Source organism: Castanea sativa, chromosome 8, assembly GCF_040712315.1.
Source record: "Castanea sativa cultivar Marrone di Chiusa Pesio chromosome 8, ASM4071231v1".
NCBI lineage: Eukaryota > Viridiplantae > Streptophyta > Magnoliopsida > Fagales > Fagaceae > Castanea > Castanea sativa.
Genome location: NC_134020.1, coordinates 33514905 through 33533781, shown reverse-complemented (window position 1 = coordinate 33533781; position 18877 = coordinate 33514905). Strand labels below are relative to the sequence as shown.

At 40.5% G+C, this 18877-nt stretch overlaps 2 protein-coding genes across 2 annotated transcripts; both read left to right on the top strand.

Annotated features, from left to right (window-relative positions):
- Positions 1-747: 747 nt before the first annotated feature.
- On the top strand, positions 748-2383 carry LOC142606228 (uncharacterized). The gene is made up of 4 exons (XM_075777613.1): positions 748-846; positions 1154-1444; positions 1502-1906; positions 2051-2383. The coding sequence occupies exons 1-4, from the start codon at positions 748-750 to the stop codon at positions 2381-2383; spliced, it is 1128 nt and encodes a 375-aa protein (XP_075633728.1).
- A 10454-nt stretch (positions 2384-12837) lies between these two features.
- On the top strand, positions 12838-14131 carry LOC142606227 (uncharacterized). The gene is made up of 2 exons (XM_075777612.1): positions 12838-13448; positions 13987-14131. The coding sequence occupies exons 1-2, from the start codon at positions 12838-12840 to the stop codon at positions 14129-14131; spliced, it is 756 nt and encodes a 251-aa protein (XP_075633727.1).
- The last annotated feature ends 4746 nt before the right edge of the window (positions 14132-18877 follow it).

Here is an 18877-nt window from a genome sequence, read left to right as displayed (position 1 = left end):
GATCTAGAGAGAGCTAATTTCCATTTGATAGTTGATGATGATGATGCCATGTTTGTGACAGATTTAATGATTGGTCATGAAGAAATTCATGTCTTTGTAGAGCACCCCGTGGATAATCCTATACTAATAGATGAAGGTGAGTATATTGGGGCAGATGTGCAGCCATTGGTAGTGGAGCAAAACCTTTTAGGATATGGCAGTAATGATGATGCCAGTCATGATGAAGGTAGTGAAGATGCTGACAATAGTAATTCTGGTAGTGAAGATCATAACAATGATAATAAGGATCCCATTGATGATGATGTTGTTGAGGTTGATGCTGCAAAGGTGTATTCTAGGAGAACAGGTAAGGAACCTGTGACTCAGCACTCATTTGAGGACAAGGATGTAGCTGATAGCAGTGACAGTGGAGGAGGTGATGGTGAAGGAAGTGGCCTAGAGGATGAAGATGTAGTGAATCCTGATGAGAGGGAGTTTGTGGAGGATAGTAGTGATAGTTGGGATGGTTCTAATGAGGATATTACTGAACTAATACAAATGGGTGCTGGTGTAATGAACTCTGATTATGAGAGTGAGGAGTTTCACAGTCTTAAGGAATCATCATCTGATGATGATATTGGGGATGATAGTGATGATAGCTCTAAAGATGAACTGAAAACACCCGTGGAAAAGGGAAGGGGATAAAAGAGGACCTTCCCAGTGTTTAAGCCAATTGCTAAGGCTGAACATATCAGATTTGAGAAAGATATGTTGTTCACAACAGCTAAGCAATTCAAAGAAGTTATAACTGATTATGCAGTTCATGGTGATTGGGGGATCAAATTTACAAAAAATGATTTGCGAAGGGTAAGAGCAATTTGCCAAGAAAACTGCAAGTTTGTGGCATATCTAACAAAGATGCCAAGAGAGAAGAGCTACCAACTAAAAACACTGAAGATGCACTAGGAGTTATAAGAATCCAAGGTGCACTTCTTCATACATTGGGAAGAAGTTGATGAAGAAGGTGAGAAGACAACTTAACATGAAACTAAAAGACATCCAAGATGTTGTACATGAGAAGTTTACACTAAACATAACTACAAGAAAAGCCAGCAAGGCTAGGGAGAAGGCAAGAGAGTATATTGGTGGGGCTCACACATAACAATACAATCAGCTTTGGGAGTATTGTGAGAAGTTGAGGAGGGCTAGCCCTGGCAGTACCATACTTATGAAGGTACATACCTTCAATGAAGGTGATTTGGCTGCTGAGGTGGACTTGGTTTGTGGGGTTCCTTATTTTGAGAGGCTGTACATATGCCTAAAGGGTTGCAAGAAAGGGTTTATGGCTGGATGCAGTCCAATAATTGGTTTGGATGCCTGCCACTTGAAGACTAAGTCAGGTGGGCTCTTAATCACAGCAGTTGCTAGAGACACTAATGAAGAGTACTTTCCACTTGCATATGCTGTAGTGGAGGCTAAAACTAAGACTTCTGGACTTAGTTCATAAATTTGTTACTTGCAGACATTGGTCAGAACACAAGATGGACATTTATATCAAACCAGTAGAAGATATGTATCTTTATTACCATATCTATATGCATTACCATATTGGATGTATAGAGTTACTAACACCACAATTGTTGTTGTTGTACTGACAGGGTTGGTGCAAACCTTTATTGATAATTGGCCACAATATGAGCATAGGATCTGCTGCAGACACCTCTACAATAATCTCAGGAGAAACCATCCTGGTATTCTCATTAGAGAGTTCTTTTGGAAAGCAGCCAAAGCCACTTATAAAGCCGAGTTTGATAGGTTGATGGATGAACTAAAAGGAATTAATGAGGATGCACACGGTTGGTTGCAAGATCATTCAACCACCATATGGGCTAGACACATGTTCAGTGAAGATGGGTTGAGTGATACAGTATTGAACAACATGTGTGAGAGTTTTAATAGTAGGATTTTGAAGTTTAGATCTAAGCCTATAATTACTATGGTATGAATCTAAGCCTTTGAGTAACAGTTAGTCAGATACATTGTTTGATTAACAGTTTATGTGTGCTTGCAGTTGGAGTCCATCAAGTTATATCTTATGACCAGGTTTCAAGAGAATAGAAAAAAGATCATGAAAGTGGAATCAAAGATATGCCCTAAAGTGCTTAAGAGGTTGCAAAGAGAAAAGACTGCAAGCAGCAGGTGGCTTGCTTGTTGGGCAGGTGATACACAGTTTGAGGTTAAAAATGGACTGCAAAGCTTCACTGTGGACTTGGCCAAAGGACATTGTAGTTGCAGGAAATGGGATACAACAGGCATACCATGTGCCCATGTAGTTTCTTGCATATTCTTCAACAGGCAAGATGCTGAGCAATATGTGCACAGGTGTTTTCATGTCTCCACATAAAAGGCATGTTATGAGCCAGTAGTTGCACCTATTAATGGGTAGAATATGTGGAGGCCTAGTGGTATCCAACCTGTTCAGCCTCCTATCAAAAGAAGGCCACCTAGCAGGTCCAAGAAGAAGAAAGCAAGAGAGGCTAGTGAACCAGCAGGTAGGAGAGCTAGTATCTCTAAATAGTGTAGGGCCTATGGTAAAATAGGACACAATAAAAGAAGTTACAAGGGTGAGATTGGAGGAAACTCTTTCCTACTAGGCACCACAAACAGAACTAGTGCAGCCAATAAGGTAACATTCTACCATATTTGTTAAATAAATGTGTGTGAGTTTTTATATATTAAATGTGGATTTCTTGTTTGTAGATCAACAGGTACAAAAACTCTTCCAACATCAATCAGCTAACAGGACAAGTTCAAGCTCAAGCTCAACCAAGCTCAGCCACCCCATTTACACCACTTCAGTCATTTGTATCATCCCAATCCAGCATGCACAGCGTTACTCCTGGTGCAGTGACTCAGCCATGGACAAGCTCTCCCAGTCCATTTCCATCATTCTAGTCCAACATGCACCGCTTCACTCGTGCATTTCTTCAGTCCAGGCCAAGTGCACCATACCAAACCAGCATGCACTTCTCATCCAGTCCAAGTGCACCATACCAGACCAACATGCACTTCTCATCCAACCGAAGTGCAGCATTCCAGACCAGCATGGACTTCTCATCCAGCTAAAGTGCAGCATTCCAGACCAGCATGCACTTCTCATCCAACCCAAATGCACCATACCAGTACACCATGTATAGCTCTACCACACATTTTCCACCACCCCAGTCTAGTCCAAGTGCACACCAGATCCCCACAAGATCATCCAATCCAGTTCAGGCCAACTCCAATCCAATTGCACCACCCAACTTAGGCAACAGTCCAACTCCAAGACTGAGGAGGAAAATGATGGTCACATCAGAGACCCTGAATGCTTCCAAGAATGCATCTAGATACATAGGGGCTATCAAGTTTGTTGGGAGTTAGTCATCAAGGCATGCTCCCAAGAAAAAATGAATAGGACGTTGTTTTATATCTTTTGATGAATGGCTTGTGTTTTGTATAATTATAGCCAAGCCTTTATTTTGTATAATTGGTATTAGTTAAACAATGCCCTGCTGTTTGGGTTAAGATTGACAGTTGAACAATGCCCTTTTGTTTTGTAAACATACTTTTGCTTTTTTTAATGATAACTATGAAGATGTTTGGGTTAAGTTTGGTAGTATGTTAAGTTTGACAGTATGTTGGAATATGTTATCTGTTAATACCAGCTTTATTTGTTGCATGCACTTGGCAGTATATTAAGTAGTGCTTTCTTGGAATATGGTATCTGTCACCAGGGACTATGTTACACACCAATACCAATCTTGCTATTTCCAATCCACACATTCACACATCCACACATTGAATGATAAAGGTATTCATTTATTTCTCAACAAAAAGAGTACAAAATAAGTAGTAGGTGTGTCATTGCTAATAACTAATCCTACCAAAATAGAGCACACTGCCAACCCTATACACATAAACACTGCAACCTTACATGCACTACCAACCATAGCAACCCTACCTAAGCAAACATAGAACTACAAATATCACCATTAACACTGCCACAACTACAATTAAAAACTTCTCTCTCTTCTTGTAGTTTGCAAGCTCAGCCTCAAGTTGGATGATCCTTTGTCTTTACTGTGGGATAAGCACTTTACCACATTCACATATCTCATCATCATGCCATTGGAAGAACCTACACTTTCGCCCCACCTGAAACACAGATAATGCTCTGAAATTAACTAAAACCCACTCAAACAAATTAAACAACATACTGGAATTAATTAAAACCCACTCAAACAATTTACTGAAATTGACATACCCAGTAGTTTGGACTACGACCAAAATTGGAAATTAACATTATTTTCCAAACAATATAATTAGTAGACACTGTTACAAAACTATATTTTTTACTAACATTTCAAGTCTAAAAGAGTGGATTTTTGGCATAGAAATCGAGTCTTTGAGAGTCGATTTTCATGTTCTGATCAGGTCTGAGTTGGCATTTTTTCCACGTGGCATCCACCTGGAAATCGAGTCTTAGAGACTTGATTTATATCTCGACAGTTAGAAGCTCAATTTATGTTCACACCTAAACGCCACAAACAGACTTTGATACGAAAAAAAATACCCCAAAAGCCACAAACAGAGGATACGAAAAAAGAAAGAAAGAAAAAACCAGCTGAGATCTTGTTCTTCTTCTTCCCAAGTCATGGGATACCAACGAAGAGCAAAGCTCGCACTCGATACTTTTCGAAGTTACACTTCCAAGATTGTAACCCCCAAAGTTCCAATTCAAGAACCCACTTCTAGAATTTCCCAAACTGGGTCTTCGATTTTCTGGGTTTTCTTTATATTCTTGTATTTCTCAAAGCTTTCTCGGTTCAATCAGATTCATTCCAACCCTTTTCTAGGAGGTGCTAAGAGATATTACTACATTGATCGGTACCAGGTTCAACATTTCAGGCCACAAGGTTCTCAGCGATGGTTTCAGAACCCAAGAACTGTGCTAGTAGTGGTTCTTGTGGGTTCTAGGGTTTTCATCACTGTGTATTTTGGAAACTTAGAGACCGTCCCATATACGAAGTGAACCCATTTCGTGCCTTTGTCAAAAAGCACAGAGAGGAGGCTAGGAGAGACTTGGGAAGAACAAGAACAAGAACTCAGCTAGGTTTTTTTTTTTTTTTTTTTTTTCATATCCTCTGTTTGTGGCTTCTGGATTTTTTTTTCATATAAGTCTGTTTGTGGCTTGTAGGATAAATCAAGCTTCTAACTGTTGAGATATAAATCGAGTCTTTAAGACTCAATTTCCAGGTGGACACCACGTGGAAAAAGTGTCAACTCAGATTTGATCAAAACATGAAAATCAACCCTTAAAGACTCGATTTTTAGGCCCAAAATTGGCTCTTTTAGACTCGAGATGTTAGTAAAAAGATATAGTTTTGTAACAGTGCCTACTAATTATATTGTTTGGAAATTAATGTTAATTTCCAATTTTGGCCTTTGGACAACCATAGAACCTTTTGTCTGGGTTGTCTGCTGTCCACGCCACAACTAGAACAGGTTTTTTATTACAGTAGCACATCATTTGTGCTCTCCTCCTCATGCTGGAACTTGTTGAAGAGCTTGCTTCCATTGGGCTTCGAAGATTGTTTGTTTTGATCGTGGTTTAGGGAGATGAGGCTTACAAGTGTGGGTGGAGGTCCAAGCTCGAATTTTAGGAGTTTAGGGTTTCTAGTACTGATTTGGGGGATTTTGGGTTTTTGGTACTGATTTGGGGTAGTGGTGGTCACGTGGGGGTCACAAGTGAAATAAAGGGGCGGGAAACCCATGTGGCATGGGTGACAGGTGCCACGGTGGATTTTAATTAATATTTTAATCCCTTTGTTAGCCACGTCAGTATTTTCTGTTTATTGGGCGACGGTAAGGACTTAAATGTCACGCGTAAATTGGTTTAGAGACTAAAAGTGGTAAAATGAAAATGCAGGGACCAAAATAGAATTAGGACCAAAATGTAGGGACTAAAAATGCATTTACGCCTTTGTTAATAGACTATGTTAAAAAAAATTATATCACTTTTATAGAAAATGTAAAAAATGTTCAAAAAAACAATTTTTTTCTCACTAAAATGTAAAACTTATTTTCTAAGTTTCACCAAAATTTATTCCAATCCCCTCTAAGTTTCAAGTTTATTTATATAATTAAAAAATATAATTTATTTGAAAAATATTTCCATAACAGAAGTTTACATAGTGGCCTTAATTGAATAAATCTAAAACATAGAAAACTTGAATAAACATAAGCAAAATTAGGGGGCTTGAAATGAATTCTGAAACTTAGAAAGTGAGTTTTGCATTTTGGCTTTATTTTTTATTTCTCCAAAAATATTTTCTAATCCAATGCTCTTAGAATATGTATTAACTTCTCCCATTTTTGTTTATATGTAAGTAAGACATATAGCATTCAAAAAATCGATTAAATGACACATGTAATAACATCATTGCATTCGACTAAAAATAAAAAAGAATTGAAGGCAGTCATGAAAGTTTAGATATCATATCATACAATTATTTTTCAAAGTTTTAAAATAATGGAACAACTTTACAGTTATGAGTTATGAAAAATGTTATATATGTAATATTAATCTTAACTTCAATAAACATATTCTTCTCAAAAAAAAAATTCAATAAATATATCCAAATCAAATACTACTATAATTTATTTATTAAAAACAATAGAATGCGGTTAGAACTTAGAAGTTGTATTTTGGTCACATTACCTAATTTTCTCTAATTAAAGAAATAATTTTAATAATTGATATTTATAAAAATAGGGAAGTAAGATTTGAACTCTAATTATGCTAGTAAAAGAGAGTAGGTTGTATCAGGAAATGATGAGATGCAAAGCTTTTGGTTAAAAAAAAAAAAAGTTTGAATCCTCTCTATCCCACTTATTGGTAAAAAAATAAAAATAAAAATAAAAATAAAATACTCTTTTACTGTAAAAAGAAAATCTGTGTAATGTACATATAAAATACATATTATTTTATGATAAAAATATGTCTAAATATCTTTCTTTTTCTTGGGTAAAAAGTCACAATTCCTATATATATATATATATATATTCAATATCGCAAGTTCAAGAAGACTAAATAATTAGGAGGAGATACTATCATGGGTCTACTATCATGTTTTTTTGAGAACGGGTCTGCTATCATGTTGAAAGTTAATAAATACATATTAAGTTTTTTGTTTTCCTTAAAAAGGTAGCATTCAAAATGGGTCTACTATCATGTTGAAAGTTTTTGGATCAGATATGGACCTTTGGCTTTGAGTGATTTGCAGGAGATATAGGGGCAGAGATGGCATTTTATTATTGTGGAAACTAGCAGTAGTAGGTGTAGGTTTGAAGCTTTGCATTCTAGAAAAAATAATAATAATAATAATAATAATAATAGTATGAGGATTTGATTTTGAAGATAAGGACAATGAGTGACGTGAGATTTTGCCATATACAATGTGACGTGAAGGCAAGTCCCTTTCTTATTTATTTTTTAGGTAAAACTTATTATAGCCCGGCAGCGTAAAAAGTCACCACAAAAATTATTTTATTTATTTTATCATTTTTTTTTATAAAACATCAAATATAAATAATTTTATTTAAGCATTCAACGTAAGCAAATAAGGAAAAATTACGCTTTGTCCACCTATAATTTACTCAAAAAATACTTTACCTATTTATGATTTAAAAATTGACACTTTATCCACATAAGGTAAACTATGTTTGTCTCTAGTAACGCACTTCTGTTAAAAATAAGAATAAATTTGTATTTTTGCTACTATTTTAAGTTTCTCTCCTCTCAAAACATAAAAAGCTAAAAATCAAGAGAAAAAAAAAATTTGTTTGGTATAATAATTTAACAACATGTTTTCAGTTTTTAAACAACATTACAAACATTTTCATTTTTCACCCACACGTATTTCAAAAAATACAAACAACGTTACTAAAACAACGTTATCAAATGGCTCCTAAAAGCTAGGTTTTGGCAAGGACCCACATCTTCCTACTTCCATTTCTTTTTTCATCTCCTTAATATCCGTTCTTTTTTTTTCTTTTTTTTCATTCACCTTTCATTGAAATGAAACCCCATTAAATATTAATTCTTCTCCACAAAAATAAAATCTCCGTATGGAATAACAAAAGATGTTTGAATGGATATTCAATCTATCACTTGGTTGAAAGTTTAGTATAAATGAATGAAATGGTTATGACCGAATACTTCCATTCTATTATCTTCTAATTCCTTTATAAAATGATTCATTTTCTCTTTATCTTAAGGAGGAAAAAAGAAGCAACTTAAAGGCCAAAGTAATACTAAGATTTTTTTTTTCTCTCTTTTTCCCCAATTTTTTTTTTCTTTCAATTTTTGTATTTCAACGTCTGGAGAGATTTCAGGTTGAGGAAGGCGCACCACTTGTGTAAACAAATCCCGGCTCTCACCCTATGCCCTTCATCTCAACAATGCAAAGAGTAGAGCAATTCTCACCGTGGTTGGTCAGTCATAAGATCACTTCATGTGTGTCTTCTTCCAAGCCTACTACCACGTTTGTCTCTTCCCTTAGCTCAATGCGACAAACCTTTATAGTTTATACATATCTCAAGAAGCTCAAGAGCGTTATTGAGTTAACCAATTTCTTCATAAATGAAGAGGATGAAAAATGTAAGTGACGGACACGTTTGAACAAACAGGAAGGCATTGGGCCGGTGGGTTGGTAAAGGACGGGTCCAAGGTGTACAGATACCTAGTGGACGAATATAAAAGCCACGTGGCATTCATTTGGTTTGCCTAGTCTACAAGGATTCATAAATGGAAAGAACTTGCGTCTCACGAGTAGATCTAAGAGTCCTAATACGAGTAGAACTCTAATTGAGAAGGCTTCCGTAATATACGCCATTGATGATGATCTTCCCTATAATGAAAAGATCTCTAGGAAATACAGAATACCCAAGAGGTGGTACTCTCCTAGGAGGAAAGAACTTCTTGGCCAAGGCACGATGTCAACCCTACGCTACTATAAATATCTCAAAGCCCTCACAAATCAAGGTACGCATAATTCATCCTAGCTCTGGCACTCTAGAGTTGTGAAAAGTTCTAACTTGACCTTCGGAGGGTTTTTGGTTGGCACCACACCGATGCTCTTTGTTAGGTCTTCTCTTTTTGTGTTGTGCAAGTGTTGTTTCGAGCACGTGAGGACCGCGTGACTAATTGGTGATTTTTCGTCATCATCAGTTGGCGCTGTTTGTGGGAAAACGGAAAATTTGGAATAAGCCATACGTGCTGCTTCTCGGACAAAAAGTTGCATGATACTCACTCGTTCGATGGCAATAACCAACAATAATCAGGGCGATGAACCGCACACCACAGCCTTGGAGAGACAAGTCCAAACGCTCGCGGCGGCAGTTGAACGCCTAACCAAGCAGAATCATGATTTGGAGGAGTAGTTGCAGCAAAAGAATGCAGGCCTTGGTACACAGGAGGAAGACCAAGAAGGGACTAGTGCTGAGAGAAGAAACCAGGAAGGGCAAGAGGGCAGCAATGCTCCAAGCAGACCCGAACGGCAGGACACAAGTCGACCATTTGTCTCTGAAGCCGTTTCGCCTCACATAGTTGCCGAAATGCAAATGATGAAGGAACGGATGGACTTTATGATGAATGCCCTCAGAGGACGGGTGTCTAGCGATCTCGACGACCTGGTCTAGCAAATCGATTCGCCTTTCACGGCATCCGTCAGTTCGTTCCCTCTTCTCCCGAAATTTCGCATGCCGTAAGTAGAGAGTTACGACGGGTATAAGGACCCCTTAGACCACTTGGAATCCTTCAAGACCCTAATGCATCTTCAAGGGGTGCCAGACGAGATTATGTGTAAGGCCTTCCCTACTACGTTGAAGGGACCTGCAAGGATTTAATTCAGTAGACTGACGCCCAACTCCATTGGCACTTTCAAGGAGTTAAGCGCCCAGTTTGCCACACAATTCATCGGGGGTCACAGATATAAGAAGTCTACTGCGTGCTTAATGAACATTAGGTAGCGGGAAGACGAGACGAGATCTTATATAGCTCGTTTTAACAAGGAAGCTCTCTCAATTGATGAAGTAGATGACAACATACTCGTGGCAACGTTCACCAATGGGCTACGGAAGGGTAAGTTCCTATTTTCTCTATACAAGAATGACCCAAAAACCATGTCAGAGGTGCTTTACTGAGTGACCAAATACATAAACGCAGAAGACGCACTATTGGCCCAAGAAGAAAAGCCTAGAAAAAGGGAAAGGCAGTAAGATGTGTGGCCGAATAGGGGACAAAAAATGGCTAGGACTGGAGAACGACGGGAGGATAAATGCTCCAAGCCACCTACAAGGAAATTCACAAGTTTCACCCCGTTGACTGCCCCAATCGATCAAGTGCTGATGCAAATTAAGGATGAAGGAGCCCTAACCTTTACCAACAAGCTAAAAGGAGATCCAAACAAAAGGTCAAAGGACAAATATTGCAGTTTCCATCGTGATCACGACCACGATAAGGCTGACTGCTACGACTTGAAGCAACAAATTGAGGCTCTTATCAGGTAAGGAAAGCTGAAAAGGTTCGTCAACAAAGAGAGGAAGAATCCACCATAAGACCAGGCTCCCAGGCGGGAAAATGAGCGCCCAGGCCACCAATAGGAGACATTAGAATGATTGTTAGGGGCACTGCAACTGTGGGGTCATCCAAAAAGGCTGGTAAAACATATCTAAGGATAGTTTAGAGTGTCCAATTGACGGGATCTGTAATGAAGATGACGCGGATTAATAACCCAATTGTCGAGTTTTCGGAAGAGTATGCACGACGTCTACACCACCCACATGACAATGCACTTGTCGTCAGTATACGAGCGGGAGACTACAATATGCACTGAGTTTTGGTTGACAACGGAATCTTGGCTGATATCCTCTACTACCCCGCATTCCAACAAATGGGGATTGGAAGAAAGTGACTGGTTCCAACGAGCGCCCCACTCGTCAGCTTTGGAGGGACAAGATCTACCCCTTGGTATTGTCACATTGTCTGTGATGGTGGGTGATTACCCCTAGCAGATCACTAGAGACATGACGTTCCTCATCATCGATTGCTCATCTGCTTACAATGCCATCCTGGGACGACCCACTCTCAATTCATGAAAAGCCGTGACTTCGACCTACCATTTAATGATCAAGTTCCCTATCGAAAATGGAGTATTAAAGCTGCACGAAAATTAGGTGGCCGGGCGTGAATGTTACATAGCTAAGATGGAGATGGACGACCACCTCTAAACCGTGAACATAGAAGAACAGCGGATGGTAGTAGAACCGGTGGAAGAATTGGAAGAAGTACCCCTCGATGATTCTAGACCCGAACGGACCACGAGAATAGGTACGTCGGCCTACCAGTCAGTACGGCAAGCACTCGCAACTTTCCTAAGGAAAAACCAGGACGTATTTGCTTGGAGTCATGAAGACATGCCAGGAATAGACCCATCGATCATAGTCCACAGGTTGAATGTATCACCCTCATTCTCTCCCGTCCGGCAGAAAAAGCGAGTGTTCGCCCTGGAGCGAGACCAAGCCATAGCCGAGGAAGTGCAGAAGTTACAGGAAGCGGATTTCATACGTGAAGTGTACTATTCGAATTGGTTGGCAAAGGTGGTGATGGTCAAGAAAGCTAATGGAAAGTGGAGAATGTGTGTAGATTTTACAGATCTAAATAGGGTCTACCCTAAGGATAGTTACTCGCTCCCGTGTATTGATACCTTGGTAGACTCAACCGCAAGACATAAAATTTTAAGCTTCATGGATGCTTCATGGACTCAAGAACGCAGGAGCCACATATCAAAGATTAATGAACATGATGTTCGCGAACCAGATTGGAAGAAATGTGCAAGTTTACATAGACGACATGCTAGTGAAAAGCGTTCAGGAGTCCGACCACTTAAGCGACCTCCAAGAGACCTTCAACACTCTTCAGTCTTACAACATGAAATTGAATTCGAGCAAATGCATGTTCGGAGTAACGACAAGAAATTTTTTGGGATTTATGGTATCCCAAAGGGGTATCAAGGTCAACCTGAAGAAGGTAAAGGTGATAATGGAATCGGCTCTGCCAAAGATGGTAAAAGAAGTACAAAGCTTGAATGACAAAATAGCAGGCCTAAATAGGTTCGTATCAAGGGCGATGGACAAATGCCTCCCTTTCTTCTGCACGTTGAGGAGATCGTTTGAATGGACAGACGAATGCCAGAAGGCATTTGAAGATTTGAAGCCATATCTCTCCTCTCCACCGTTACTCAACCCATCCAAGCCGGGAGAAGAGTTGTTTCTATACCTGGCCGTCTCCCCAGCAGCCGTCAACGCGGCTCTTATTAGAGAAGAAGATAAGGTGTAGAGGCCCGTATATTTTATAAGCCAAGTGCTTAAAAGAGTAGAAGAAAGGTACCCTTAGATGGAAAAGATAGCCTTCGCGTTAGTGACCGTGGCACGAAAACTCAAGCCATACTTCCAAGCACATACCATAAATGTCTTGACAAATAGGCCCCTACAAAAAGCTATGAGTAGTCTTAAAGTTGCGGGATGGATGGCATTATGGGCGGTCGAGCTAAGTGAGTTCGACATTCAGTACCAACCACGAACTGCTGTGAAAGGATAGATAGTAGCTGACCTCATTGCTGAATTCACCTTTGTGGAAGACCAGGGGGCAGAGGAAGCCCTATGTGGAGTATCCACATAGACGGATCCTCCAATAAACACGCAGGTGAGGCCGGCGTAGTACTTCACACCCCAAAGGGAGATAAGATCGAGTACATGATCCGTCTGGACTTTTCCACAACTAATAACAAAGCAAAATATGAAGCCTTAATATCAAGACTTGACCTCGCAATAGCTGCAAGAGCCAAGAGTATGGTCGTCTACTCCGATTCCCAAATCGTGACCAGCCAGGTTAATGGCAGTTACGAATGCAAGAAAAAAAGAATAAAGAGGTACCTAAAGGAGGTGAAGGGTCAAACAAGTAACCTCCAGATCAAATTGGTTCAAATCCTAAGGGAGGAGAACCAAGGTGCCGACCGACTTGCGAAAGCGGCTTCAATAGAACCTATGATTGTCCCTGACCAGGTATTATCCTTCATTCAACTCTCATCACTAATAGACAGTACTGGCGTGCAAGAAGTAAGCAATGAACACTATTGGATGACCCTGATAGCCGCCTACTTAAGGGACGACAAGCTACCAGAGGACAAGGAGGCCGTAAGAAAGTTGAAGGCTAAAGCGGCCCGATTCATCTTGATTAAAAACATTCTATACAAAAGGGGTTTCTCTCGACCCTACCTAAGGTGCCTCGCCTCTGAAGAGTCAGACTACATTATGAGGGAGGTCCATGAAAGAATTATGGAAACCATGCTGGATCGAGGTCCTTGGTGCATAAGCTACTCCAAGCAGGATATTACTGGCCAACAATGCAAAAGGATACCGACGCATACGTCAAATCCTACGACAAATGCCAGCGGTTTGGCAATCTCATAAGGCAACCAACAGAAGAGCTCACCCCTATGACGGGCCCATGGCCATTCAAGCAATGGCCGTACCTAACAGCAGTAAGGCAGCCAAAGTTCCTAGTGGTCGGCATGGACTACTTCACCAAATGGGTGGAAACTGAGGCTTTGGCCACTATCACAGAGAAGAATATCTGAAGTTTTGTATGGAGGAACATCATTTGCAGGTATGGTATTCCAAGGGGCTTGTCTTAAATAACGGGAAGCAATTCGACAACGCCACATTTAGAGATTTTCGTTCAAAACTAGGGATCAGGAACCACTACTCATCACCCGCCCACACACAAGCCAACGGACAGGTTGAAGTCACGAACTGATCCTTACTCAAAATCATCAAGACTTGGCTTAAGGGGGTAAACGGCATATGGCCGGATGAATTACCGAGTGTTTTATGGGCATACAGGACAATGGCAAAGACACCAACAGGGGAGACACCATTTTGTATGGCATATGGTAGCGAGGCAGTCATCCCAGCAGAAGTAGGGCTTACGAGCTACCGAGTTGAGAACAATGACGAGAGCAAGAATGATGAAGCCATGCGTTTATAGCTTAATCTAGTGGACGAAGTAAGAGCAATGGCCGAGCAAACATTAGCACAGTACCAAAACCTCATCGCGAAGATTATAATTCTAAGGTCAGGCACAGGGACTTCTAGGTTGGAGATCTTGTCTTAAGGAAAGTAACTGGCGCAACAAAAGATGCTTCCTAGGGAAAGCTAGGACCTAACTAGGAAGGGTCGTACAAGATCACCTCATGGCATAGGAAGGGAACGCACTACCTGGAGACACTAGAAGGACAGAAGTTGAATCACCCATGGAACACAAAGCACCTGAAGAAGTATTACCAGTAGACGATAACATCACATTCTTTTCCATTTTATTTTTTCAAACAGCTTTAGTTTTTAGTTTTTATTTTCTACAATACACCCATTGCCCAAAGGACAATTTTCTTGTTTCTAATGAACAATATTCTACTTATAAGAGTTTATTTAGGGCACATTGAATATTTTTCGCTAAGATTCATTTACTGAGTCCATAAAATGGACAGATTACCCTAGGTAGGATGAAATTCAACAAATCCATCAAATGGACTGGTCATCCCATGAAGGATGAATTTATTAATTCCATAAAGTGGATGGGTTATCCTAGGAAGGATGGAATTCACCATGTCCATCAAATGGATGGGCCATCTCATGAAGGATGAGTTTATGAAGTCCATAAAGTGGACGAATCATCCTAGGAAGGATGAAATTCACCAAGCCCATCAAATGGACGGGTCATCCCATGAAGGGTGAGTTTATGAAGTCCATAAAGTGGACGGATCATCCTAGGAAGGATGAAATTCACCGAGTCCATTAAATAGACGGATTATCCCATGAAGGATGAATTCATTAATTGCGTAAAATGGACGGGTCATCCTATGAAGGATGAAATATAACAAGTCCGTGAATTGATAATCCATGAAAATGGACAAAAATTGCAACTACAAATCTAAAATGGACGATAACAACGACCCGTCAAGGCCACATAAGTGGACGGTTTCGTCCAATAGGATGATATCAATTCAACGAGTCCATAAGGTAGACGGGCTCAACGGCCATTCATATTTAAAGAAAAGTCCTTAAAAGGACGGCTACACGTATTTAACACCATATGGACGGGTTAAATGATCAAACTTTAACTGTGAAATGGACGGATTTACCAACAGGATGAATCACTGACCCCATAAATGGACGGGATTTAACCATATATACGAATCCACATGTGGACGAACCCCTACAGCTTGTTAAAAAAAATTTCTATGGGACGAACCCTAAATTAGGGGTTGCATGTTGGATAAAAGCAAGGCCAATCAAATATACAAGTAGACGGATAAAAAGCAAGCAATTGAATCACTTAAGCCCTACAAAAGGGAATATGTCCACATACAAAAAACACGACGGACAAAGATGTCCTTAACATCCATACAAAAAAAAGAAAAGAAAAGAAAAAAGACTACTGCTGTTGGGGAGTGTTTTCAATCTTCTTTTCATTGTCTAGTTAATGGACATCACCTTCGATGGGCTTCACTTGACTTTCAACAGGAGTCAGGTCTTCGTTCACAAGAGGGTCATTGACGGCAAACAAATCATTCGTACTCTCAGAATGGACGGATTGAGCTAAAGTCTGCCCCTGAATGTCAATAGTGATATGGGACATGTCCAGATCTGGATATGAAGCCTTGACCTGACGGAGGGCACCATCAAAACCTTCAGCAAAGGAGCTACCAAGCTCTACTAAGAGGAGGTCGGAGTTACGGTACTCATGTATCGCCTCCTCTCTATCCTAATGGAGCTGACCCTTGGCGTCCGTGATCTCTTTTTCTTTATCTTTTAGGATCTGTGTCAGCTGCTCCGTCTGCTTTTCTAGCTCTCCCCTGACCTGCTCATAGTAGGCAAATTTTTTCTCCATGCCCGCCTTTCAGGCCTTCAGACCGTTCAGCTCATCCTCCGTCGCGTTCGACTTTTTCTTGAGATGGTCCAAGGCCGTCTCATGGTTCAAACAGCAACCCATCAGTCTCTTCACCATCAACATTGCCTAAAAGCAAAGAAGTCATAAGTACGATAAAAATAATAATGATAACAATCAAGGATAGATGGATATGAGGTACCTGAGCAATACTAAAAAGACTCGTCTCCCCCATCGCCTCGATAGCATGGTTGCTAAGATCCTCATAGTCATCGATAGTGATAATAGATGAGAGCTTTTCCAATGTATACTCAAAGTCCTCTTGGAGGAGGACGGGTGGTTTTTCACCGACGGTGGCTGGACCCTTCATTAAAACTTTGCCCTTTCCTGGCCCTAGGGGAGTGACCATTCTCTTGGTCTCAGCTTCCAACCCTACGACGGGCTCAAGGATGGTTTTGGGTTTTTTAGGATGACGGTTAGATTTCTCCAGTTGCTTCCTTTTAGACGGGACAACTGAACCCGTCCCCTTAAAGGGTTGACCAGCCTCCAGTTTCTTTTTGGCCACTTGCTGTTTGATGAAGGCCCTTCTATTAGCATCGTCCATTTCTACAAAAATGGACGGATATACAGCATTGGGAAATATAAAGTAGAAAAGAAATTAAAAGCATTAGGTGACGGACTTATGTTTGCAAACTCTAGCGTCGTAACGACGGGCAGCTATAGTGGGCTCAAGACCTTCACAATACCAATAGATTGTGTCAAGGGTAACCAATTTAGCCCACGTCCTCTCTTTGGGCTTGGTCTTGTTAAAAATTTTCTCCAAGAAGTTCCACTGCTCCAACGAGACTTGTGGACAGTCCCAAGCTGCAAAAGAAGACGGTTAGGGTAACAGGGTAAAAGTAAAGCAAGGCTTGAGCATATACAGGTGAAAACTAGACGGGTGCATGCCAGACGGAGGCATTATGCCCTATGTTGTGTCGACGGGCATATATTCGTTATCACCTGGACGACACATCCACTCATCCCCTTCCATGAAAAAATACCTACTTTTCTAGTTCCTATTAGAGTCAGGGGTATCGCGCACGAGCCTCAACAACGGGCTCCTGGCCACAAAGCTATACATACCTCTTGATTGTGTAATCTCAGTGGGAAGGTAACAGTGAAAGAATTCTTCCACCGTCAACCTTCGCGCACTGTTAGATATGGCCCCGTACAAGACCTCCACGCCGAGAAAGACCCTCAAAGTGTTTGGGGAGATTTATGTGATGGCCAAACCTAGATATTGAAGGAGGCGACGGTAGAGAGAGCTCAGGAGAAATCTGAGCCCTGCCTTTAGCATCTGCTCATAAACCCCGACACCTTTGACACCCTTATAATAACATTTCTCTGACTTATAGGGTAGACGGAGGCGAATGTTGTTAGGAATTTGGTACTTGGCCCTAAGAGTTTTGAAGTGAGATTCTTTGACCGAAGACCTAAAATTGTTGATCGTCCACAGGGGTAGCATTACAAACTCCCTAAAGCCGTCAGGACCAATGACGAATTGGATTGGGGGATTAACGCCATCTAGGCCGTCACTAGAGACATCCTCAAGCCTATCTGTCTCCAAATCCTCATCATCTAAGGAAGGAGAGGTAGTGAACGGATTCCTTTCTTCACTTGAAGCGTCAGGGTCTTTCTAACTTGATGGGAATCCTTCATCGTAGCCCGCCACATCGCAGACAAATAAATGATTACTCGACGCACAAAACATCTATCACCTACATGTGACGGAAGACCCTAAAATACTAACGGATCTAAAAAAGTAATAAAAATAAAAAAGAAAAAGTTCAATGAAAAGAGTACATACCGGTTGAAATTGAGCGGCATAAGGTGATAGACGATGGATGAGCTAGCTGAACAATATAACTCCCTGCAAAGGCGACGATGACACTCTAATTTCAAGATTTCTATGAAAAGTTAAGAATAAGGGGAGGGAAGGCGAATTTATATAGAGCAAAAGGCATGAAATACAAAGGGGCGCTTCGTTTTAAGTGACGAGCTATTGGGTGAACACCACGTGTCCAACATCATAAATAACCCCCAGTCAGCCTGTCACTATAGTTTTGGTTTTCGAAGAATAGAAAAGTCGTCACTCCACGGGTCCGTCCACTTTGTAATCACGGACCCAAGGAGTGAGGGGGCAGCAGTAGAGGATGAAAAAAGTAAGTGACAGACACGTTTGAACGAACAGGATGGCATTGGGCCGGTGGGCTGGTAAAAGATGGGTCCAAGGTGTACGGATACCTAGTGGATGGATATAAAAGCCACATGGCATTCATTTGGTTTGCCTAGTCTACAAGGATTCATAAATGGAAATAACTTGCGTCTCACGAGTAGCTCTAAGAGTCCCAATACGAGCAGAACTCTAATTGAGAAGGATTCCGTAATATACGCCATTGATGATGATCTTTCCTATAAGGAAAAGATCTCTAGGAAATACAGAATACCCAAAAGGTGGTACTCTCCTAGAAGGAAAGAACTTCTTGGCCAAGGCACGATGTCAACCCTATGCTACTATAAACATCTCAAAGCCCTCACAAATCAAGGTACGCTAATTCATCCCAACTCTGGCACTCTAGAGTTGTGAAAAGTTCTAACTTGACCTTCAGAGGGTTTTTGGCTGGCACCACACTGGTACTCTCTGTTAGGTCTTCTCTTTTTGTGAATGTTTTTCAAAAACACTTGTTTTGAACCCAGTTTACCCAAAAAGTAAGATTTTCAATCAATTCACCTTAAATTTTCAAACTTCAAATACGTTTTGCATAAAACTCAAGGAATTCTCAAACTTGGTTGGCCAAACGAGAA

Excerpts from the sequence above, each read along its gene's own strand:
- LOC142606227 (XM_075777612.1), top strand. The coding sequence starts at position 12,838 with ATGATCCGTCTGGACTTTTCCACAACTAATAACAAAGCAAAATATGAA. Across the intron at positions 13,449-13,986 it reads ATGCTGGATCGAGGTCCTTG|GACAATGGCAAAGACACCAA; the intron begins GTGCATAAGCTA and ends ATGGGCATACAG.
- LOC142606228 (XM_075777613.1), top strand. The coding sequence starts at position 748 with ATGTTGTTCACAACAGCTAAGCAATTCAAAGAAGTTATAACTGATTAT. Across the intron at positions 847-1,153 it reads CAAAAAATGATTTGCGAAGG|CTTTGGGAGTATTGTGAGAA; the intron begins GTAAGAGCAATT and ends CAATACAATCAG. Across the intron at positions 1,907-2,050 it reads AAGATGGGTTGAGTGATACA|TTGGAGTCCATCAAGTTATA; the intron begins GTATTGAACAAC and ends GTGTGCTTGCAG.